Source organism: Aptenodytes patagonicus, chromosome 1 (genome assembly GCF_965638725.1).
Source record: "Aptenodytes patagonicus chromosome 1, bAptPat1.pri.cur, whole genome shotgun sequence".
NCBI classification, from domain to species: domain Eukaryota; kingdom Metazoa; phylum Chordata; class Aves; order Sphenisciformes; family Spheniscidae; genus Aptenodytes; species Aptenodytes patagonicus.
The window spans coordinates 102,788,826-102,813,360 of record NC_134949.1 but is presented as its reverse complement, the minus strand read 5'-3'; the positions used below and the strand labels follow the sequence as shown (position 1 = coordinate 102,813,360).

Here is a 24,535-nt window from a genome sequence, read left to right as displayed (position 1 = left end):
ATCAATCCGCTCGACATTTTCTTTAATAAGCAGAAATGCAAAAAAAGAAAAAAAGCCGTACATTGCAGAATAACGTAAAATACCAATTATACTTAAAACTCACATCGCATATATTTTTAGTTCTCTTTCCACTTTTTTTTCCACAATACAAGATTTTGATAGCCTGTAATTTAATTGAGTGGTAGAGTGATGAATAAGGAGGAGAATTTGAAGTGTCATATCAATGACAAAATATTCAGCTTGTTGTCTCCTGTTGTCATTTTAAATAATGCAGCAAAGCCCCCTTTAATGAATTTTTTATGTAAGATTAATCCTCCAAAAAGAATACAGTTAGTACATGCTCATTTCTACAGTCTTTCCTTATAATGAAATCTTTAATATCCATCATGGGAATAGATCTGTTAACATAAACAGAGGGTATTTTTTCTTCCACTTAAAACAGCAAAGGCTTTGAATCTGCTCCCTAGTTCATATAAGAAAATATGGCTTCATCACTTCTTTAGGTCAGAGTTCGTGTGTCCAGGTAGCCTCTCAGAAGTCAGCTCCGTGTCAGACATTTTTTCACTCCAAAGCCATGTTCTGCTGTTGGTTCCCCACTAACTTACCTCCTGCTAAAGCTAAGGAGGTAAGACTAACAGAGCAAAATGTTCAGGCACTCCCTCAGGTAGCGCTGGGCCTTTCAGCACTCCAATAGCGTGCAAAGCACCCACAGTAAAACTCTGTGTCCCTCACTGAAACGCCCAAGGCTTGGAAGGCATTCCTAGGTCTCACACTAGGTCTGTTCCTTACATATTGCTTCAAATAGGAGAACCACTTGCTGTGGCACTGCAACTTCTTCACTCCTGCTCCTAACAATTATGCAGGTGTATGCAACAGAGAACTAATTTCAGCAAATAATGACAAAAAATTGTGTTTTTCCATAACACAAAACCAATGGAGGAAAAAAGAAAGAAAGAAAACTAATGATTATGCAAAAAGCAATTGAAAAAAATTCTGCTGGGTTTTGCATTGTTAGCCCAAATCAATACACATGAAGCCAATGGGAATTTTGCTGCAAGCCATCCCACTTGCAGTACTGACTTCTTACGTTACAGAAGGTCTCAGACCAAGACCTGTGTTCCAAGAAGCCTCCAAAAAAAGAAGTTGCAGTTCCAACTCCCTTCTTGAGACTTCAGAAGCCAGAGTTTGCAAACAGGAGAGCACTAACATATATACATCCTGCTGTTACAGGAGATCACATAGATATATCCTACTTACCTTGCTGTTAGTGCTCTTTCTATTTTCCTGTGTCTATGTAACACTTTTCATTAATTAAGTTAGTTTAGTCAAGGGAAGATAGCTCTGCAAAATCAATTGATAAAAATACAAAGTACATGAATGAGCATAAGTTACTGTTCATTATTTAGCAAACTAGGGCCATATAGCTGTCACTACTAGCTGAAGATTTACACAATCTGAAAATATTGTTCTCTGAGCTGTTTGTCTGTAATTTTATATTGAATACTTTTACACTCACTATCTGGTAACGCACTGGCAAGAATTTATGCCTGTTGGTATGATGTGGAAGCCAGGAAAAGTCTGTATGTATACTTCTAAAATACCTTCTCAAATCCTCTAGCCTACCCCTCCTGCAACAACAAGCACTGTGAACAGTTCTCCTGTTTTTCATATGACAAAGGGAGAACGTGCTTTGGACAACAGAAGTTTTAGCAGTCTCCAGCATGCTGCTTCTGCAACCCCTAATCGCCAACCCCTGCAACCCATAATTCACATCAATCCTCCAATATGCCTACAAAAGATATTCTGGAAGGTTTTGAGGGAAGAAAAGTGGAACTTTAATGGCTTTAGACTAAAGGGGGGGTAGATACAGACTAGATATAAGGAAGATATCCTTATAGATATCTTATCTTACTAGATATAAAATCAGACTAGATTTTTACGCTGAGGGTGGTGGAACACTGGCACAGGTTGCCCAGAGAGGTGGTGGATGCTCCATCCCTGGAAACATTCAAGGTCAGGCTGGACGGGGCTCTGAGCAACCTGATCTAGTTGAAGATGTCCCTGCCCACGGCAGGGGGGTTGAACTAGATGACCTTTAGAGGTCCCTTCCAACCCAAACTATTCTATGATTCTATGATTCTATGAACTGTAACGAGAAAGCAGTTGCACCTTTTCCATTATTTGTTTTCTTATCTGTGTCTTTCCATAAGTGAAGCAAATGGAGTGCAGCAGAGGGTAAAAGCAGAATAAGTAGTTGTCCATCACTAGTTGGAGGTTGGGTAGGTGAGGGAGAAATAGTGGCTAAAATTATACCGTAGAAATTCCATAACTGGCCCAAATTTTGATATTTTCTGCATTTATACTTTCCAGACATATATCTTTTAAAAAAAATTGCATTTCTTCAAGTTTTCATGTGTTGGGTTGGTTATCTGTATTGTCTCTTTCTACATATTTATTAGCATTACAAATACAATATGGATGAAAGAAGTTCTGTTTTATTCCTGCTGCTTATGTTTACATGAGTATTATAAGCGGAAATAAAAAAGAAACACCTTCATCATTAGGGTGAGATGGCTTATTAGAATTCAGATGTACACATGGAGGGGAACAAGAGCTGGTGCATTTGTAGGCCAGCTCTGAAAGCTGCTGCATGAACTTTTCTAAGTACATCTAATGCATCTCATTTGAGTCTTACACTATTTTTCAAATACTAATCTATAAACAGATAAATCTATGCTATGTATGGTGAAAAGAGAAGATGAGGCGAAGTGACTTGGCCGAGGTATCACAACAACCAAGTCTTCAGTCTGCAAGAAAAAGCTGTGGGAACCACTGTATCTGCAGAAAGAGTGCACAAAGAGGCTTTGCGTTGTCTTCATGTTCCCTTGATCTTGAGAGGGCAGCGTGCCAGCCTGGGCCCTTGGGATAAACTGATGTATCTTAAAAAACAATCTGAATTATGGCAGTTGCCCAAGAACTTCCACATATCATTACAACAGCTGATGTTTGCATCAAAATCTTGGTCATGTACCCTGGAACCATTCTGTCATCTCCATGCCTTATAAGGACCACCTTATACTGACTTGAAAAAGGTTTTGAGAGATGACAAAATCACAAGTCAGAACAATGAACAGAGCTCAAGGATTGCATTTTTGACCATCCTATCTCAAATACTAGGTTATATCATCCCATTTTAAACCAAGAAATCCCAGCAATAAAGGCAGTCTTTAACAATGTATAAGTAGGAGGGAGAATGTAGACTAGTTTCTTTGCAAGAATAGGTAATTTGTTAATGACCAGCCACAAAAAAAATGGCTGCTCAGTTTTAATTTAATTATGTTCAGGGGGAGGGGAGTAAGTTTTTAATAGAACTGATTCCGGCATAAGATTTATATTGCTTGAAATTTGACTTAGAACCCTAAAAATTCCAGCACTTTCACTTTAGCACTGAAGCAAAGAACAATAAAAAAAATTTCTATAGTAAATAATAGATTCTGTTCAGATTCAGTTTCAGAGAGATACTTTTGCCCAGTTAGATTAACCAAAACAATTCACCTCACTTTTTTTATAACTGGATTTCAGCATATTTCACTTAATCTAATGACATTTCACCCTTAAGTTACTCTTAACATTTTTAGTGTTCATACCACTCTACATCCTCTTGTGGAAAGAGCAAGGGACGTTCTTCGGTTCAAAATTAGTCCACAGAGTCTGACTGCATCGAAGATCACTTGCCCTGTTGACCCCAGAGCACGTAAAGGAATTTAAATAAAATAAGTCTGTGTATCAGGGGCTTCTGCACTTCATCAATATTCAGTATGCCATGATACATAACAGGTACTTATGGAACATAAGAAACAAAGCTTATTTAATCTCTATTGTGAATTTACCCATAATCATAGGTGCATTATATTTAGAAGCTGTAAGCTACAACAGAAATTTGAAAATGAGCAAAATAAAAAGTTGCATACATAAGGTTACAGTAAAACATGTTTTTTGTGCTTTCATAAGTATAATGACATGGTTAAGGTATTATTTTAATCCTATTCTGAAATGTCAGGGCATTTTTTGATTATTCATTACTATGCCTGATTGTGATCTTTGTAAGATTCTGACATGTCTTGTGCTTTAGAATATCCTTTATGTATTTTTTCCCTTTAGTCTTTGGGCACACATGTTTTGCTCCTATTTCCCTTTGGTCTATGTAAACTTTAAACTTCTGAGCTATACAAAACTGATGAGCCACCACCTCCTCCTTCATTGTTTATGAGTATCTTGCTGCTTTCTACACATGAGAAAGGCATCATTTCTCATTTCAGAAAGCAGTGGAGGCCACATATCAATAATCCTGAAGTTTCTGAAATCCACAAAGGAAGCTTCGGTTGTAACACGTGTGAGTTGCTAAATCCAAAATTAAGAAAACAAAACATCATGAGCTCCAACAAATAAATGATGCACTGGACCTAACACTGTGACATTTTTGCGATCTCATGGGTTTTTTTCTTATTTCTTTTTGAGGTTTTGTACCTTCAGGACATGAAGGCACACATTCTCAAGCTTCTCCCTTCAGCTCTGATTTTGACCATGAACAAAATTCAGCAAGTTGAATTTGGTAAAGGTACACTGGTTTCCTACCTAAAACAGACCAAAAACCCCTAAACATTATTCAAGTTAACTATTCCCTCCGTCTCCCACCTCACAAAAAGTCAAACAATTCTGAATCTGCTTTCACATCCAATGCTTTACTGCTAGGCTAAAAAGGGAGTTCGGATTTTTTTTTCCTTTCATCTTGAAACAAAGAATAACTGTGTGTAGCTTATCTACAAATACATTTCTGTGTGTATCCATCAGGCTCCTCCAGCTCTCCTCTTCCTATCTTTCTGCTCCTGTTAGAAATGAACAGCAACTTGCTTCAATTCACACGCTTGTTACAATAAATTACCACATTTTCTGTAGTCAGATTTTAAAAAATATGCAATAGTAGCGTATATTAAGTAAAAATGACCACATATGCAAATAAACTTTTCTGAACTTCTAGGGCTAAAATGTTTGGAATCGTTTACGACGACCATCTGAGCATGAAATGAGCTACTTAGCAAGGGTAGAGAATGAAGACCTCCTTTTATCATGTCCTACACTCAGAGCTTAATCCCAGTTCTACAGTTCAAGCTAAACCCTAATGGACCAGCACAAAAAAAAAAAGTTTATCTCACTGTTCGTGTTACTTACTGCCTCTCCATATTTTGGTTCTGAAGCACTTCCTACCTGCCTAATGGAAAAGTCCATATACATTTGAACGTCTGTCCTCGGAAAATACATGCCATTATGTATTTGTTGTAGGGCTTGTAGGCTAGACGTGCCAGTGAAATAGCACTGAGGCTAGAAAGAATAAACTGGAAGAGCCATTGGCTCAGATATCCTAGAAAATGCATATGCAATAAAAGAATAAATTTGTAGTCACCAAGAAAGGATTAGCAATTTTCATTTAGCAAAAAATACAGCAGTTTAGGTGCTGGAATCCAGAGTAGGGAAAAATGCATTAACTGAAAAAAATAGAAGTTACTTCTCTCATTATTGGAGTACCATAATTATAGTTGAGTTTCACTATGAACAATTGCTCTTTGATGGTTCTTGTTGAGTAATTTTGTTGAATAAGGTTCTGTCAATACAATTTGCTTTCAGTTGTCAGTTTATACAACATCAAGAATAATGAGCTTACTCAGGTACGCTTGGAAATTGTAATAAAATATTAATTTTGGGGAAAAGAAAACTGATAATAATCTGGTTTAGTATTCTACAGTTATGTCTGAGATTTTTGAGAAGCTTTCTGTAATAAATGTGAACATTACAATGTATGTTAGACAAACAGTCATAGAAAGCCAGGCAGTAAAACACTGAAAAGTGGATATCCTCTGTATAATGTACTTTATGTGGAGGAGGAGTCCTGTCATTACCTAGTCCAAGACAGCAGTGAGAAAACTGTCCTGTATCACTTCAAAGTTTCTGGAAAGTAAGTGCATCCTCATTTCTTGCATATAATATATTTTTTGAGGTTCACAGGGGTGGATTGTTTTCTCAAGCCTAATTTCTTTGCTTCCATTTTCCTAAAATGTAAAAGAGCTGGATAATTAACCCTTGCAAAATAAGTGGTAGGAAATAACTGATGCTAATATTTCATTAAAAAAGTCACATCAAGATACTTTCACAGAAGCTTCAGAGAGGTGCTCTGTGAATGAAATAGGGGGCAACGATCCAGCTGCTGACTACATGGGGAGATCAGAGGATTCACAAGCAAATCGCAGCACTGATGTTCATAGAAAGGTGCGTATGGAAAGAATCATTTTGATGTTTTTTCCCCCTCTCCTGCTAATGTAGTTTGAATGCTGAACAGTATGAAGGAGTTCTGGGAGGTTCGCTTAACAGGAACTTTTCCATAGGTTCTCATAGCCTGACACCCATCTCTAGTTGTTCTTGTCAACAGAAGAACTCAGGAAAGGAGTTTAGCTTGAAAGAAATGGTAGGAAAGGTATTTGCTTTCCCTCCCTTCCTTTCCAACTCAGCAAGCTTAACAATCTCTCTGTCACTCTTCAAAGACAGCAGCATACCATAAATTTTTCTATTCGTAACTTCTGCCAGGCAATATGGGTATGCATTTACATAACAAACCCTTTACACGTGACTGAAATCAAGAGCTGCCAATACACAGCAAGAGTAGCAAGTTAAGAATTTCCCCAAAATGGAGCAAACAACACTGTACTTAGTTTGGAAGAGCTGGGATTTGAAGGAATAGGTGCAGCACTGGCGATTTAGTTATTTGGTTTTTCACAACATGCGTATATATGTGTATGTTACTGTGTGTGTACGTGTAATTATGAAGGAAGGGGTAAGCTTCCACAGCTCACGCCAGTGTAAGTATGATAAGGAGCGTAAACTGCGAAGTGGTTTAAGACTTCTATTTAATATATGCAAGGATATCACTTGCGAAAAAGTACTTATTGCTTATGTGAATCCATCTGTCATTATAGACCTATATCAACTAAGTCATGTAAATTTGTACTGCTAACAGGTGGGATAACTAGAAACTACGTAATTTGTGACATAAATGATAGCTAAATCAAAAGGAAGCTATTGTCTGAAAATGGGCTTGTTTTTGCAGAAATCTAGGATAGGTATCTGGAGGCCTGCTGAAAGCTTTGCTTCTAGTGAAGTGGCTGTATAGCAGTGACAGACTTCTGATACAACTATCAAATATAAGCGCTATTGCATTAGCGTAGTTATGTCTAGGCTTAAAAAACACCTACATTTGAGGCAATCCATCTATGCAGAAAGTTGTAACACCTCATGGCAGCAGCATAAATTAATCTTTAAGTTGGCTAAAGGAGGATACCTTTTACATAAGTGAACCTCTGCAGAGTGCAAAAGCAGACAACAAATTACACAGAACTGAACATCAGCTCTCAGTGCAATGGTAAAAGAAATACACTCCCCCCAGCTATTGAGTGAAAAGTAGAAAGGGAAAAAAGGAAACTGACAGCTGTTTTCCAGGTACTTATTTATAGCAGACTTTCCAGTTTCCAGTTTAGTTCTGTGTTTCACTTAAAACATCTGTGGGGAATTTTGTAGAAAAAACATGTAAAAGCATTTTGTCTTTAGTAAGGATTAAATTTTCTGACTATTTTGAAGTGAATCTGCCACTTAGCTTGATTTAAAGGTTTTGGTAAATAAAACCATCTCATTATCTTTGTTCCCAATGACCCTAATAGCAGAATAATGCGGCATTTTAAGCCTTCCATGTGGTTAAATCCACTGAAATCTTACACATAAGCTATATGTGAAGCAGTTAGGTTATAATTCAGCAAAGTTATTAAACGTTAAGTACTTCTGTTAGGCTTATGAAAGCTACAGTCCAATATGAGCCCAACATCTCAGATAATGGAGGTGAGGTCACTGTGCCATCAAAGGCAGCAATCGAGCATGCTTCCCTCCAGTACCAGTACACAAACAGAAATCCTCTCACTTTTAATGAGAGAGGGTAAGCCTCGGAGACGGCATCAAGACTGCAATGGGCAGTTGATTTTGCCTGCCTATTGCTGTTCTAGCAGCCAGAGGCTGCCATGATAACAGAGATATCACTGCTTAAATACCTTCTTGGAGCATTGTTGCCTTGGGTGTCTGTCTTCCCTGGTAAAGCAATACTCAGAAAAAGGGTCAGGTGGTTAATGCAGTGTTTTTCGATACAAAGGAACAAAGGGTATGTCCCTTCTCTGTTTGTACTAAAGTGATTAAGGATTCAAGGATGAACTTATATTTTCCACTGAATCATACACAGTAAGAGATTCGGTTCTGAGTCTCTCACACCCCAGATCAGTACTCCCTTCAACAGATTTTTTTTTTTTTTGGCAAAAAACACAGTAAATGTGTGGGTTTTTTGCTCACATGTACAGCAAAGCTGGTTTTAGCAATTTAGAAAGTTATCATGAAATGGAAATTATATCCTCTGGTCATCTCTGTAACAAAGAGAGGCAATTCAGAATTAAGATTGTGCTTAATGTGAATACAAATATGATAAAGTAAAAAAGGAAGAGTTAAATAGCAGCACTACAGATAAGATTGTTAGGGTACATTTGTTAACAGCAATTTCTGACTTGTGTTTCATGGTGTTTCATGCCACCTGGACCCCACATGCACTCGTTCTCAAAGGAACACATCTCGTCCATTGGATTTATCACAGTTCTTCACTGGCTTTCGACTACCTGACAATCCTCACTTTCCAGAAGATAGGCAGTCTCTCCCTTTCTGTGGGGTTGCTGCTTGGCTCAGTTTTTTTGTTGTTGTTGACATGATCAAACAATAACATTTATTTCCATTACCTTGCTAGGGTATATGTTGCAAATCATGTAGCTGCATTTCCATTTTTTCCCTGTTTTGAATATTTCATCAGATTGAATCAGAATTCTTAGTAAAAGACATTTAATAGCAAGAAATGATGAACCAGTTTTATTAAACAAACCACATTTAAGAGTTATGATTTAGGTAAAAAAAAATGTGATAAAAAGCTTTACAAGCACTCAGAAAGCAACAGACCTGAGGACCTTATAAAATAAACTCATAGGTAGGTACGTAGGTGAGAAGCCAGTTCACGAGTGCAGTTAAGCCATTTGTAATCTAATAGAATCAGCGATATGCTGTATGTAACACTATGTTCAAAACAGAGAATTTTATGGGGCCTGGAGTATTTCCTCTTCCACAGTTGTTTGGTTACAGATACCAATCTCATCGTGAAGCTGACTGCCAAAATAGCCTAAGGGCTATTAAACACTCTGAGATATCCCAATGAAAAAAAAAATATGGGAAGTATTTTACAAACTGTTGACAAAAGACACACAAACAGTCATAAGAAAAGACATCAAAGTTGCTGAGAAGCTTCTATTCAAAGAAAGAAAGTAAACAAAGAAATAATAGCACTTAAAAAAAAAGTAAGAATCATCTTGTATTAATGAGGCCTATAATTATTGCAATAGATAAAATGGGGCATAGAGAAGTAGAACAGTTTCTTTTGTACAGCAAATCAATATCATTATGTAATTTTTCAAATTTCTCCCTACTTTTACCATAAGAGATTTTTCCTCTTTAAGAAAAACTGTAAGTAACATTACAGGTAAGATGTCCTGAAAGGATACAAGTGTGACATTAGACCATGTACAGATTAATTTTACATAGAAATATGTAGTTTGGAAAGGAACAGAACTGAACTTTCATTCAGTTTTAACTATAATTAAGATACATGTATTTATTCTTCATTTCGTAGCTTTGGTGGAAGATGGTGTTCAATGGCTCCAGAAGAGAACAGGTAGCACGTATAGCCTTTCTGGGAAAGGATGCCTCTAACCTGTCCTTCTTTCCTGTTTCAGCCCAGTATCTGATAGCAGCCCGTTCACCTGGCATGGTGTTCTCATTCTTGGCCTACACTCAACCTTACGCCAGCCCTCCGGGGTCCCTCGTGCCATCGTACAGCGGTGTCTCTGCTGGGGACCTCGCCAGAGGCAGTACAGAATACCGTGCTGGCAACACAGGCAATGGGGTTTTCTCATGCATTTTAGGAGAATTATAGTAGTTCAAACTGTGATAAAAGTTACTAAAAAAAGTTAAGGTGGTTTTCATGAGATAGAAGTTGCAACTACAGAAGCATACTAAGGATTTAAATGCTATATCAACACATAATTAAATTTTGCCTTTCCAAATTTGTTTTGTTTCCATGTTTTAGCAAGGGAATGTAAATTTTTAGGAAAGAGTCACAGAGTCACATAAAATCTGGGATTTTATAGAGTCATTTATAAAGTCATGTTTCCCTGGTGCACATGGGCATGCTTCATGAACTGCATGATTAGAGGATACCAGGCCTTCTCTTCCAATATTTAGGTTGACCACTTAATTACAGATCAGTTTCCTTCACAATTTCTCCTATACATTGATTCAGGAAAACTGGCTAGCTCCTGACAAGTAATTTATCTTTTCCATTTCCTTTCAGTTTGGCTTTTTATTGGAAGGGACATCTAATCTCCCTGCCTGACCAATACCAAATTTTGTTTCCCTAAGATGTGTGGAGAGATGGGGCAAAGGGTGAAGGGAAAAATCGATGTGAGGGAATAGGCTGGAATACCTACCAGAGGAAATGCTGGGGGGTAAAGATCCACCCCCTGACACTGGATGTGAGGCCAGGATGCTATTTAAAAATCCCGCCCTCAGGAATCTCGAAAGAGACTTCACCCCAATGGTCGGAAAGGATCCTTTCAAAGAGATAAAAATGATCATTAATCAAATGACTTGTTCTTTGGCTGATAAAAGAAGTTGACTTTTTAAAGAAAGAATAACCAAATCTCTGCAACGTTAACAGTGCTTTCACTGGAACAGATCTTATAAAAAGCAGTTAAAAGTCTTTGTTTGCTTTTTAACCAAGTCATACAATACATAGCTTTAACCAGAAAGAGGTTGTTTTCTGCATACTTCACAAATGGAGAATTCCAGCACTTCTAGGAGGAATGGAAAAAATTGATATTTTAAAGGCAAATTACACCTATTGGATATTCATAATACATTCCAAATGACTCTACCATAGAGGCATTTTACAGTTTTGTATACAAATCTAAGAGAGATCAGTAGAGGTGAAGCTATACCAGCAAAGCTATGTTTTATACTAGTATTTTAAAGCCACCTGACAAACCACCTGGCAAAATTCATGTCAGGCAAAGGGAGAAGGGGAACCAGAATTTGCAGTCATATTACTGACTTCTGGGTCAGGGCAGCTACGTCAGTCAGAGCTTCTATCACGTCTCACAATGCCTGTCAATATATTGATGCAGGCAAAAGCCAGCAGAATAGACATGGCCCGTTTCTGCTTTGCTCTCATCAGAGGTTTTACACTTTTTACGCTTTCAATAGAATACACTCTATGTTCTTCTCATTGCCCAAATGTAGAGTTTTATTTCTGGAAACAGAGATTATCTCATCCACCACTTTTAAAATGAGTACTTGTGACATACCTATTATAGTGATGATAAATAAGGACTCTCTATCATTTGATCGACTGTTTCAGCTTTCAGCATATGTACAGAGATCTAGAGGCATCATTTCAGCTAGCTCATGTTAGTGCTCAGTGAATGCCAGCATCAAAGATGGATCTGAAATGAGAGCTCTACACATCTTGCTTAAAAGCACAGAGGCAAGATTCTCCCATCTTGCAATAAATTTAAATTGACAATCAGAATATTTTGTGTATTTTTGCAAGTACATCAAGGAAGCATCCATCCAAAAATTTAGGCAATGGCAAGTTTGTTTTCATCATCTTGCAGGTATTTCATAGTTGTTCTTTTAAGAGATAGAAAACATCTTAATATTTATATACAATGAGAAAAATAAATGGCCCTCTTAAAATTTATGCAACAGTTCGGTTTTTTTTTTTTTAACTAATAAAAATGTAGTGAGGAAAATTTAGCCTCAAAACACACATATGTGTTTGCTGAACTTAAAGTAGCGTAAAAGAGCTTTGAATTTTTCTCTTGTATTTTCAAGCAAGAGTTCTATTGTTTCTCCTCAATACATTCCTCCCTTGCCCTTTAAATTTGTTATTAGACCTGTTGCAGTCTGTGGAAAAAGAATTCATTTAATTAGTGTTCTGGATGCAGTATTTTTATATCTGATGGTTAAAGATAAGGCATAAAAGTTTTCCCTCTGGCCACTCCAGAAAAGCCTAACTTTGGCAGTCTTGTCAAGGTGTTTTCAAACTCTATGGCTTTCATTTTAAAATATTTTCAGAAGCGATCATGGATAGAGAGCCCAGAATGCAACACACAGAAATTCAATTTTAAAATGGAAAATTGTTCCATAAACTCCAAGATGTTTGGTACTAAACAGCATCTTAAAACATGAAGGCTAAATAATGCACATGTGAAGACTTCCCAAATAAAACTTTGCTTCTCTGTTTCAAAATATGAATTATACCAACCATAAAGTACACCCACTGTGAGTCACATGCCATATGTACAGACCTTCAGAAAAGCCAAACAGCTTGAGCTTCACCATTGACATTTTCCTACATTTAACTGGTGTTAAATGGCAAATAACTCAAGTTTCCTAGCAGTGTTACAAGAAGTTACTTTGTTATAGAAAGTAATGGAGACAAAACCAAATTTATGTCACTTATTGTACACATTCAGAAATTAAAAGAAGGCACAGCAAATTTTGGAGCAACACAATCTGTGAATACTAAGAAGAGAGTTTGAGTGCTAAATTTATTGAGGCTTTATAAGCAGCAAATAACTAAAGGAATACATATAAATAAAGTTTTTCTCTCACTGAAAAAGTTAGGAATCAGTTGCCTAAGCATAAATGCTTTGTGTCATTTGAGACACTGTAGAAAATCTGAGACATTCACATTTGAGTGGCAGACATGACAAGATCTGCAGGAGATTTGCACTCTTTGAGAGTGACAGCAAGAGGCAAAACAGCAGTTGAGTATCTAAGAGTAGGCATTTAGTGCCATTTTAGGCAACTGAATCCCATCCAAACAGTCCACTGTCACCTTAAAAATGTCTCTGATTAAGTAGAATACAGTTACAAGAACAAGACCCCATTTAGTCTCTTCTAGAAGTCCACAAACAGCTTCTGTAAGGGACAAGGTTGATAACATCCAGTTATCCAGCAACATCAAAATCCAGACAAAAAACAGGTTGAAAGTTCATTCATGTTAAAACGTGCATGGTCCTAAACTAAAATATAGCATATGCCCCAGGATGAACAAATGGGTGTTTTTGGTATTATCACCTGCACAATGTATTCACATTGTGGGTTTGAGACGCTATTACATGACTATATATGTGGCAGTTGACTATCATTGCAGGTAGTTGGGAAAGAAAATTAATTCCCTTAAGTCCCATCAATTGCCACCAGAAGGACAGAGGTCTAATAAGAGCTTTGGGCATTTACAGTAACTTAGACGCTTTACTCAAATTTTCACTTTGCGTAAACATTCATGACATTTGAAAGAAAATCTGCAACAAAAAGATTGTGTTCAAGACAGAAAGGGAGAAAGCTCTCTGCTAACACAGCAAACAAGGGAGGTGGGAGCATGCTATTAAAGAGAAAACTTCGGCTCAGAAATATTTCTCAGAAATACTATAAACTTCTGTGTGGAAATCAATGAAAAGAATTGCATTTCCTTCTGTCTGACCATGGTTTTTTTTTTTTTTTTTTTTTAATTGTACAATGAAGATGTAGTCTTTCTTCTTTTTCCAGTTGGAATCATGCTTAGCTAAAGAAAAAGTCCACCAAAAATGTGCCTGCTGCTTTATATCCTGCTGCTTTACACTCCAAATTGCAAAAGCAATATTAATTTTTTAGAGGTTTATGCTAGCAATAGAAATCTTAATGCTTAATTTAAACAATCTCTTTAAAGCAACCACACTGGACACTTGCAAGATGCTAGGATATTATTTCTTTAGCTAACCACCTTTCTTGAGAAATGGCATTCTGTCAGTGCACATTACACAGAGACTAGTGCTTTACACCCGTCCTGTTGTTTTGTGTAAAAATCAACACTCATTAATTTACCAGTGGGTGGACTTACACTAATGGGAAGAGTTTGTAGTATAAGGTCTTACTGGTTCTAAACTGGGAAAAGGAGACATGAATATTAAGCCACAATTCCTGAATGCACTGAAATAGTTATTTAGCAGTTTACAGGCATGGTTTTATTAAGAAAAAACCCCAACCTCTCCCTCCTCCGCAGTTATACACTATGAACATCATGCCACCTTGACATGGGAAACTACATTAGTTACAGATATTAGTTGGAAAAGTGCCTTGAAACAGTAAAACTGTATGGCAACACTCTGAATAGCTGACAGTTCATGAAGTATCCACCATTTACTGAGTTCTGTGATACTAGTTTATAACTCAGTGTAAATTCTTCTGTTTCGCAATTATTACAGCTAAGTGCCTGTGCTCAGAGGCAGTGGGGGAGTACTGAATCAATTAGCCTGCCTTCCTCCTTCATCTTTTGTTCCAGGGGGAATATCATCCCACAAGTGGTAGAATTTGATTGGGAAATCACTGGTATAGCAACCTAAACTGGCATGGTTTTAGTAGCGTATTATCACACAGAGCAGAAGGGCAAGAGCAGATAGTTGGGTAAAAGGAATACTTATGCTTAGTTCAGCTCCAGAGCACTCACATTAATTCACACACATGTAATAGCACTCGCATCATGACAGCACGGCCAGCCAGAAGGAACAGCCGTTTCTCCCCACAGCAAAGGCACGTCCCACAGCCTAGGGCTAGCAGCAACGTAACTGTGCTGAAGAGTCCTAGATCTACAAAGGAGAGAAAGTTCTGCCACGTGGATCAACAAAAGTACTGGACTGATGAATGAATGGACGGATGAAGGGAATTGGCACCAAACACACCCGGTGCAATACCGGTGGAACACAATGGACTAGAGTGAAACAGGTAACTTTTGTTTGAATGGGGGGTGGAGAGGCCCTTGTAAGCTATAGTGAAAAGCATTTAAAAGGAACTAACTAACTTGCACTTTAAAACTCTCAGGGATCGAGCAAGCTGAGAAACGTTAACCTGACCCATTATTTTTGCTGCTGAGACTTCGCAGAAACTTCCAGGAGAAGACCCTCAGAATTTTTCACAGAAACTGAATGCAGTTTTATTCTATTAGTGACAGTACCTACCCACTCACATCTGCTGACTTGAGTGCAAACGTTCCCACCAGTTTTGCTCCCATATGCAGTACAGTGCCAGCGCAGCACCGGCCATCCTCAGGGGTCTGCATCCCACCCTCTCCTCTTCGCCAGCTGCTGGCTTCTTTGCCCTACTGCCATCAGCAGCACTTGAGCCGATGCCACGGCAGCCTCTGAGCCAATGCCACGGCCGCCTCTAGGCCCCGCAGGACTCACAGGGATGGGATCTGAAGCTGCTAAATCGTGCAGGTACAGGCAGGCAGGGCCATCAGCTTGTTCCATTTGTGCCAGGGTCCCCGAGCCATACTGGGAGCAAATTAAGCACTTTTTTTTTTACTATAGCAATTCTACTTGTGGGACCTTAGTGCAGCTTGTGGAGATTCGCTTTTAAAAAGGAGAACATTTCTACAGTCTCTGCACTGTGTCTAAGGACCTGGCTGAAGTAGGTTAGAAAGCCTACTGAAGACGCAGACTGCTCTTTAGCCCTGTTATTTGTTGTTGTTGTTTCTTATTTATTACAGTTTAAACTGATCCAATGCTTTCTGCAGGTGGAATTGACCATTTCAGGTGCTGTGTATTTTTGGGCATCTAACAGCTTGAAATTCAAAAGGAGCTCTTTGGCTGCTTAATTTAATAAACTAGATGTTCTAGAGAGGTCACAATTACTGTCAGTTATTTCTTTTTACTAGTACCATCCTTTATTAGTACCATCAAAAGAAGACTTTAGTTTGTTATGCTTTTCCCATAGATTTTTTTAGAATTTGAAAAAAAGGAAAAATGCACAGGTGGTGTATTTAATGTAAAAAACCACTGATATTCATTTCTATATAGTCAGTTGTCTTGATGCTTTTCATACAGGGATTGTAAAATATAGCTAAGAAATTTCTTAGGAACCCTGCAGATGAAGGCTTTGGGGAAGTGAGTCAAAGGGCTATAATGAGCTTTTGCGTTCAGTTTGGCAGGAAGCAACTGAATGACTTCAGGATGTTTTCACTCATAACTGCACTCTCATGAAGGCGGGACTGTAATATTTAGTAATGAAATACTACAGAACAGAACGTAGAAAGAGTTTTCCTGCTTCTGAATAAGAGAACTATCCAATGTTATCACTCAATGTCTGGGAGAAGGCCGGCTTCTGCTACGAGCACCTTCCATTCTAAAATAAAACCTGTTTTTTATTGTTATTAGTGTTCCCTCAGGGAAACTAGAAGAAGGGTTAAAGCATTTTTTCCAAAATTATTTGTAATATATCCATTATGGAAAGTACTGAAAACCAGTCAACTTCTCTCTCACATGATTTTATTGATTTATTCTTCCTAGATCACCAGGAATTGTACATTACTTCATAATTTTTATGGGAGAACATATGGAAGGTTTTCATGAGGAGCAGCTTTATAAAACTTTGCAATTATGACGTCAGATTTTGTAGAGCATTCAAAAGGCTTGACTTGGAATGGAAATGGAAAATATCAGAAGCAGGGCTAAAATTTACCTCTGATGAATTTGTTGGATCATATTTTCAGTACATTTAGAAAGCATGGATCTATACAATTAATTTTAACTATTTTGAATGCACTAATCTGGAGATTTAGAATATGCTTTTAATAATTTATTTTTGACACACGCAAGTAAAGGTGATAGAGTATAGAGTGGTATGCCTAAATTTTTACCCACATAACTTATATGTCTTAGGAAAATCTAATTTTTAAGATCACTAAACAATATTTTGCAATACATATCATAAAATATTAGAGCACAACAACAATTAACAAAAATGAGTGTGCTTACCCCTATTGAAATCGCAGAGTCACAGAATGGTTGAGGTTGGAAGGGACCTCTGGAGGTCATCTGGTCCAACCAAATCATGGGAAGATTTCCATTACCTTGCAAATAACACAGTGAAAACTTTTCAAGGCTAAATTCTGCTCTCAGGTACCTAAGCTAATAAAACCAAAACCTGTATGAAATGCATTTTGCTGTGCAGAGGGAAATTTGTACTCTAATGTTCAGCAACAGATTTTCAAAGGGTGGTCTAATTTTGTTTCCCCAGATTCCATTTGAGTAAATGACATCATCCCAGAGCACTCACAACTAATTCTGTCATTCCTGAATGCACTTTCAAGAACTTGTGGGTCTTTAACCGTCTTTGAGCAACTTTTAAAGCAGCCTGAATTTTAATCTCACTGTTGTAAAATATAGAGCTTGGAATCTTAACTCAAAGTAGAAAGTAATATAGAGCTTGGAATCTTAACTCCAAGTAGAAAATACTATTAGAATACTTAAATATCCTAAATACACAGACAATGTAAAACTTGGAACATCTTCTTAATTTACCAGTCCATTTAGACTTTGACTAACAAAGTTAGAAATAGACTTTTCCTGATGCGTCTTCAAGGGAACAACTACAATGGAAATTATATAATTTATGTTAGTAGATTTAGCAGGATGCCAAGGTATATGAATAGAAGAAACAGGAAAACAAAATATAAACTACTGTTGGAGGGATGCAGCCGAGGACTGCTCACTACGGTATTTTTAACCAGTGAGACTGGAATACCTTCTGAAGGAACTCATGTCAACATCTAAAACAGCAAAAGATCTTTGCACCTGTTCTGCTCCACTTAAGGTCTGGATCTTAGGTAATATAGGGAATTATCTGGCAGAACCTCTTCAGGTAATATAGGGAATTATCTGGCAGAACCTCTTCAGATAATGAATTTTCACAATTTCAAATACAAAGCAATTGTATTTGATTGACAAACATTGAAGTTCAGAGGAATCTCTGTTGGGGAATAGTCATCCAAGCAAGGTCTCTATCACAAAAATTGGGTGCCCTTGCTAGTTCTTAAGATTAGAGGTTAACTATAGTGAGGCATCACTTTCGTTGTAGGATGTGGCATGGGTATATACCGTCTCCCTGTACCCATGGAAAGGAAAATTGTATGTCCTGTTTAGAAGGAAGCTGCAATGAACTTCAGCCACATTTTCAGTCTGTGATGCAGCTGCCCACATACCTGGAATAATCCAGAGCTCCTTTTGTCTGCCTCTGAGTAACTATCTCACTTCACCGGGTTTCAGCATCTCACTCCAAAAGATGACCCACATTTAACTTTAGTTCTGTCAGGATAGTCGCTTGAAGAAGAAGGATCAACAGGAACTTGACTGCAACACGATGTGTCGAAGAGTGACCAGTTACTTCATTTTTTTTTGGGTGCTGTTACATAGCCACTATTGGTGATTTCATCTAAGAATAAACTCTGCTGTGCATTTAAAAAAAGAATTCAGCTTATCCCAAATTACAAGCATTACTCATGAAAACTAAATGGGTTTTCTGAGTATTTGTGAGCAAGTTGGTTACCTTCAATCAAAACACACTTCAGGAAAAGCTCTCAAAGAAATTGAACAAGCTGCATCATATATTTCTCCCTAATAGTCTTAATAGAATAACAGATGCTTAAAATTTCTCTTTTTGCTATATCTTAGAGACATTGTGTGCACTTGAAAATTTTATTTTAGAACAGAAGGTCATTTTTTCCCTGGTATTCTGCATAAGAAAGTTTCTCTCTCAGAAAGGGCTGAAGAGTAACATCCTACCGCACAACATCCCCAGCAGGACTGCCCTTTTTCAAAAGTCAGGTGCCATTATTCTCAATAGGACTGAAATTGTATCTTGCCTACAGTTAGGTGATTATTCTGAGAAGTGCAGCAGTCTTCCAAAGTATTCAATGATCCCAGATTCACAAATTGCTTTTAAAGAGAGCCATTAGATCACTGGAAACAACAGGATGTAGTAGCCTCTTACGACAAAATGCTGTAACCAAAATGGCTGCGGTGCAGATGTGCCCTAAGAGCAATAGGAAATAACGCACATGTAGAGGACAACTCTAAGAAATTCAGGGATATTGCACCTTTCTTGACAAATCAGTTTTCAGTTACAAACAATGGCAAAACTTACAGTAAATTCCTAAAGAGCTCTTTTTAAAACCTTTGGATCAGATATACTTATTGGAAAAAGTAGAAGAGAGGTGGACGCTAGAAATACACGTATCTGAAAGAAGGAAAAATGTGTGTGGAGATATGTGTGCTTTGTAGAAAACAAAAGTGCAAGGGAGGACAGAAGGACTGATGAAAGAACTTCACACAGAGGTTTGGAAGAGATTTGGATATATACTTACTTGCCTTGTATTGGCCTAGCTGTGACAAACAACTGTATACTCAATCAATCTGTACATTCTGGTTGGCTTGTAACTTGCTTTTTTCTTAAAAAAAGAGCTTTAATAATTTCAGTAGAAATGCAGGGAAATACAAAATGAACATACTCTATGATGTTTAGAAAAAATAAAGATTAGAAAGCCTAGAATAGTTTTTAGTATTTTGTTATTCTAGGACTGTGCCATGATTTTGAAGGGCCTGATCTGAGATTTTTAGTATTCAGCAGCAACCTGTGTTTAAAGTACAACAAATTACTGTAAACATTTTTTTAACCCTTGTTTATTAGTCATATATAGTACTTTTAAATAAGAATGGGAATTTCCATCAAAAAAACAGACTTAAGGTTTAACCAGCCATCTACAGTGAAGTACACTGATGTACTTCAGTGAACTTGAGCCTGTACCTGCAATGTGTATCACAAAACATACGGGGCAACTTTAACATTAACCATTGTTACTTTTCTGCCTCCGGCCAGTAGGCTGAGGGAGACTTAGTATTGCCTTTGTTTGATCCAGTGTGGGGACAGAGGCACTGCCATGACACAAGCACTGCTGGAGTTGTGATGGCCTCGTGGAAATGTTATACAAACCCAGAGGTTTGTCTCTTTCAGTATCCAAGCAATATTTTTGGGAAAAGCAGGGAAGCCTTCCGGCACCCAGGCTCAACAAAATAATCTGAAGAAGGGTTTGTGTGTCTGAAAACATTTCTGTTTTCTTCTCTAGTGACAATAAGTAATAATAATAAAAAGGACCTGTTTTCTACAAATGTTGCTTTGCTTATTTCCACTGTGAGGTTTTTGCATGATAGCATAATGAGTAGTTCAGGTGTCTGGATTATTTATTTCCATGCTTTGTTGGGTTTACTTTTCAGTTTGATTTTAACTCTGAATTTCCTTAATCTTACTGGTTTGGAAATAATAAAGCATCCACATATTTTTGCCTCATTTCTGAGAAGTAGACCACTATAACCTAGTTCTTGGTGAAAATATTTTAAAAGGCGTGCTTTTCTATATCAGATCCCCTAATCTCTGCTCCAGACTCAAATTTATGGGGCCTATCTGGAAACACGAAGAAGACAAACACTTGGTAGGGCAAAGCTGCTGTTCAGGTCTCCAACCCTGAAGAGTTTAACCTTGAGATCCTTGTGAAAGACAACGCTTTCCTATGAACCTGAAGTGCTGGAGTTCTCTTATTTCTTGATTGGCGGATGGGAATAAATCCAGACTTAGGAATATTTACATAGAATGAGACTGTTTTAGAAAATCCCAATTATAGCAAGTTTTGGCTTTACTTACGACTTCTCTGGGAGAAAAAGCAAATGCTGAAAGAAGCTTACAATTCCTAAGGAGGAACTGATGGAAGTTACAGAATATTTGGGTAGAATATTAACATCTAATTTAATTTCCCTTGCTGCTTCTAGACTAACAGGCAATTTGGGGGAAAAAAATGAGGGAATCGCTTGAAGAGAGTTCTACAAACACTATAGCCGTTTATTTTGTAATGTGTTAAATGTCAATGCACACTGAAGTTCTGGTTGCTGAGAAGACTGGGGTGACAACATTAACATGATTAAGGCGTTTAACAGCAATAACAACTGTTGTGTTGAATCATCTTTGCAGTCTTAATGGAATAGTAATTGGAAATACTGTGCTTCTGTTACGGGATAAAACAATCTGTATGTTTAAGCTGTCTATTAAATAAGTATTTTTCAGTCAGTGCTTAAACTGAAAATAGCTTTAGCACAATGCTAAACAAGAACTCTGAAATCTTTATGTATTTATAGTTATGTATGATACCCAGAATGCTGTTCCAAGCACTGTATGCTGTGCATTTGGATTTCATGATCACGCATGGATTATCAAATTAGCTGGAAACAAAATACTTAAAAATTATAGTTTTCATTCACGATAGAAAAAACAAAGCCTGCAATATTGGCCAAAACCTTTGTGATTCATTTTGTACACATCATGATTTTGGGGAATGATTAGCCCATTAATAATTAGCAATATGAATTTCATTTCAGTCATCTTTTGATCACCCAGTTTTCGTGATTTTGGAAGGAAAGATCCTGAGTAAAATCTGAGCTGTCCTATGATACGGAATTCTTCATCCTTTAAGACAGGAACCTCCCATGTGAAATGTTGATGGGGTCTTATAAATGGGATGGTTAAGAAGTTCCAGGGGCTTTTAAATTTTCAGATGTTCTTTTTCATGGTATTTCCATAAAAAGAGAGACAATAGCTTTTAATTTTCTACTTCATGTTTAAAAATTACAGTGAGTTTTAATTTAATGAGTGAAATAGCTTTCCATGGGTGACATCTGAAGATTAATATATTCATGCAGCCTGCTGTAAATTCTGCAATTCTGCAATTAAAGCTCTGATTACCTACTCTTTTAGCCTTGCTAGCCTGTAATAGTATGAACAAGGAGTAGGATATAAATGCTCTCCACTTTTAGACAGCAGTTAGGATCATTGGAAAAGACTCGGTGCTTTCAGTTAAGAAAAACACTTGGAGCTGAAGTTCCAAAGAGTCAATTGACAAAAAGTGATTTTCTGTTAAACAAATGTAGAGTATAAATTGAATGTGAGGATTCCTTTCACTACTCACATTCATACCATTCACAGTTCACATTTCACTACTGTCAAGGAAATTAAGTACAAAGGTTTGATTTTCTTCTTGGTTACAAACACCAAGTGACTCCCTCAAATAAGTTATGCCAAGACTAGAAGAAGTAGGAAGATCGCTATTATTATCGTGACCTCAGATGAACTCTTTGATTAGAAATGTATTATATACTGGTTTACATTTACAAATCTATATGCTAGATAAAAAAACCTCTGTGCCTAGGCTCAGTGAAGGTGTCCCAGCCCACACCTGATAACCCATGTTAGAAGCCAGGTTGTAGGCAGCTCCTGTAGCTATCTGATGGGCTTTGGCATATGCATGGGCATTCTGCTTCCTTTTTTTGGAAATTGCTACTGACCAAAGAGAATTAGCTGTGCTTGTTAATTAACTCTTTGTGGATATCAGTGTAGTCAGAGGATTTTCTCTCAAGCTCAAAGACCACTTGGTGTTAAAGGTGAATGCCATGAGGTAAAACCTCCCTCATCCGACCTTCCTTCTGCTAGTTTTGGCAACAGTGATTCTGGTAAGATGAATATTGGGGAGTCAGTGTTTAAACAGGCCATGAAGTCACATTTTTCAATGCTTGTAAAGGCATTCATTGAAAATTGGAAGTAAATTGCCAATCTTATCTAAAGCAGCAAAACAGTGTTGGTATGCTGAAGAATGTACTCAACTACAGCTGAGAGGAAAAAAGAAGAAAAAGGAAAGAGTGGCAACTCATTTCCAAAGTGGTTAAGTTATTATCAGTCTAGGGAGAAATTAACAAGTTTCTGTTGTTTCAGGAAGAAAGGAAATGAATTATGTGAATTCTACAAACTACATAACAGTAGTTTGTTTCTGATTTCTACTATTATGAAAATTCTATACTATGCTTTTCTAGATGAAATATTGAAGTGAAGTCATTATCAGCTAAACTTATTTACTTTCAAATTTTATTCAGTAGAAATTACCTTGTTAAAGTTTAGTAGAAAAATGACAATATTTACCAATTGCTGTAGTCATGAATCTATTCTGGAATGTCAGACTGAATACATTTGCCTCTTAAAATGTGTTTACAGGATTGTCATTAGTGTTTTGTGCTTATATTCAGAACATACTTAAACTGAATACTCTGTAAACTCACACCATCTAATTATGGTGTTTAAAAAAAAAAAAAGTATTTTTTTCCACATTACTTCTCTCTTTCAATTGTGTCCCCCTTAACGGTTTTATCATCTAATCCTGATTTATAAGCAGTGCTAAGGCTATGTTTATCTGTGAAGAACTGTAAGATTTAAGCAGCAGTATTTTTTGCAAACTGCATTTCCAACTAAGACTTCAAGAGTCTGGAATGGATCCCAGACAGTTTGCATCTAAATTATTTATTCATCTGGAACCTGAACTATGTATGTATTAAGAATCAGGAAGATAATTATAGTCTGTGAAATGGATACAGCAAGACTCACAGTGGAGAGGAAGTAAAGAAAGGAATTTGGAGGTCAGGAATGTACGAAGAACATAATGATGGGCTGAGTGAATAGATACTGAATAAACAGTTTACAGATGAAAACTCTATTAAAATGATGACATTATTTTGTGTGGATGTTGATGATAGCGCTAGAGGAATGGTGGAAGCAGAAATAATTTATCTGCCTTGGCTGGAGCTGCAATGCTAAGTGAGATCAGGAAGCAAAATGCGTGGGTGTGTGTTCACTGCAAACCTCTGTCATTGAAGTTCTCACTTGCTCTCCAGAGCAGAACACAGAAAACACATGGCACTTTTCAACAGACTATAACTCAAACAAGTCTGAACAGATTTTCAATGCATAATATGACTGTTCCGCTTCCAAATTTCGAAGATATCTCACTAATCACTGAAAATGGTTACTTTCAGCAGCTTTTACTTCTGTACACTGGAAAATTAATCTCTACGTGGGAAGCATGTCCCAACTGGCAATGTTCTGTACAAGTGCTTTGATTCCTGTGTGAGGAGGATGTGTCTGGTTTGAGATAAAGCGAAACTGTTCCTTATTCAGAGAAACATATCTGCAGTTTGCTAAAACAAACTGGTATTACCTCCTTCTCAAGAAGTTCCTTTCTTTTCTCTTCTGCTCTCTTTCTGTCCCAACTATTACAGCTACAGTTGTTTATAGCAATCCTTGCATTAGAAAGAAGATGATGTTGTAAATAACCAAAGGTTTCTTTTCCTCACATCAAACTCTCATGTTTCCATAAAATACAATATCAGATCATTTATGTGAGAAAATTACCAATCCATATTTTAATTCTTCTTCTTCATATGAATCTGCTGTTAAAGATATCTCAATCTTGTTGCCTTCCATTAGAAATTTAGGTATGAGCCTTTAAGCTGTAGTAAAGACCACAATACAATCTCTTGAGGCAGAGATTTATACAATAAAGCATGCATGACATCTGGACAACCACTACCATAACTACCTGCTGAACTAGCAG

The 24,535-nt window shown here is 37.2% G+C and overlaps 1 protein-coding gene across 5 annotated transcripts in view; it reads right to left on the bottom strand.

Moving 5' to 3' along the window:
• The window catches only part of EPHA6 (EPH receptor A6), a 526,124-nt gene that overhangs the window by 80,670 nt on the left and 420,919 nt on the right, over window positions 1-24,535 (bottom strand). For 3 of the 5 annotated variants that reach the window (XM_076350956.1, XM_076350963.1, XM_076350982.1), the window contains one exon: window positions 10,665-10,787. The exons of the other annotated variants lie outside the window; for them this stretch is intronic. In XM_076350956.1, coding sequence (XP_076207071.1) covers window positions 10,665-10,787 — 123 coding nt within the window. The remainder of the gene's footprint in view (window positions 1-10,664; window positions 10,788-24,535) is intronic. 5 annotated transcript variants of the gene reach the window in all.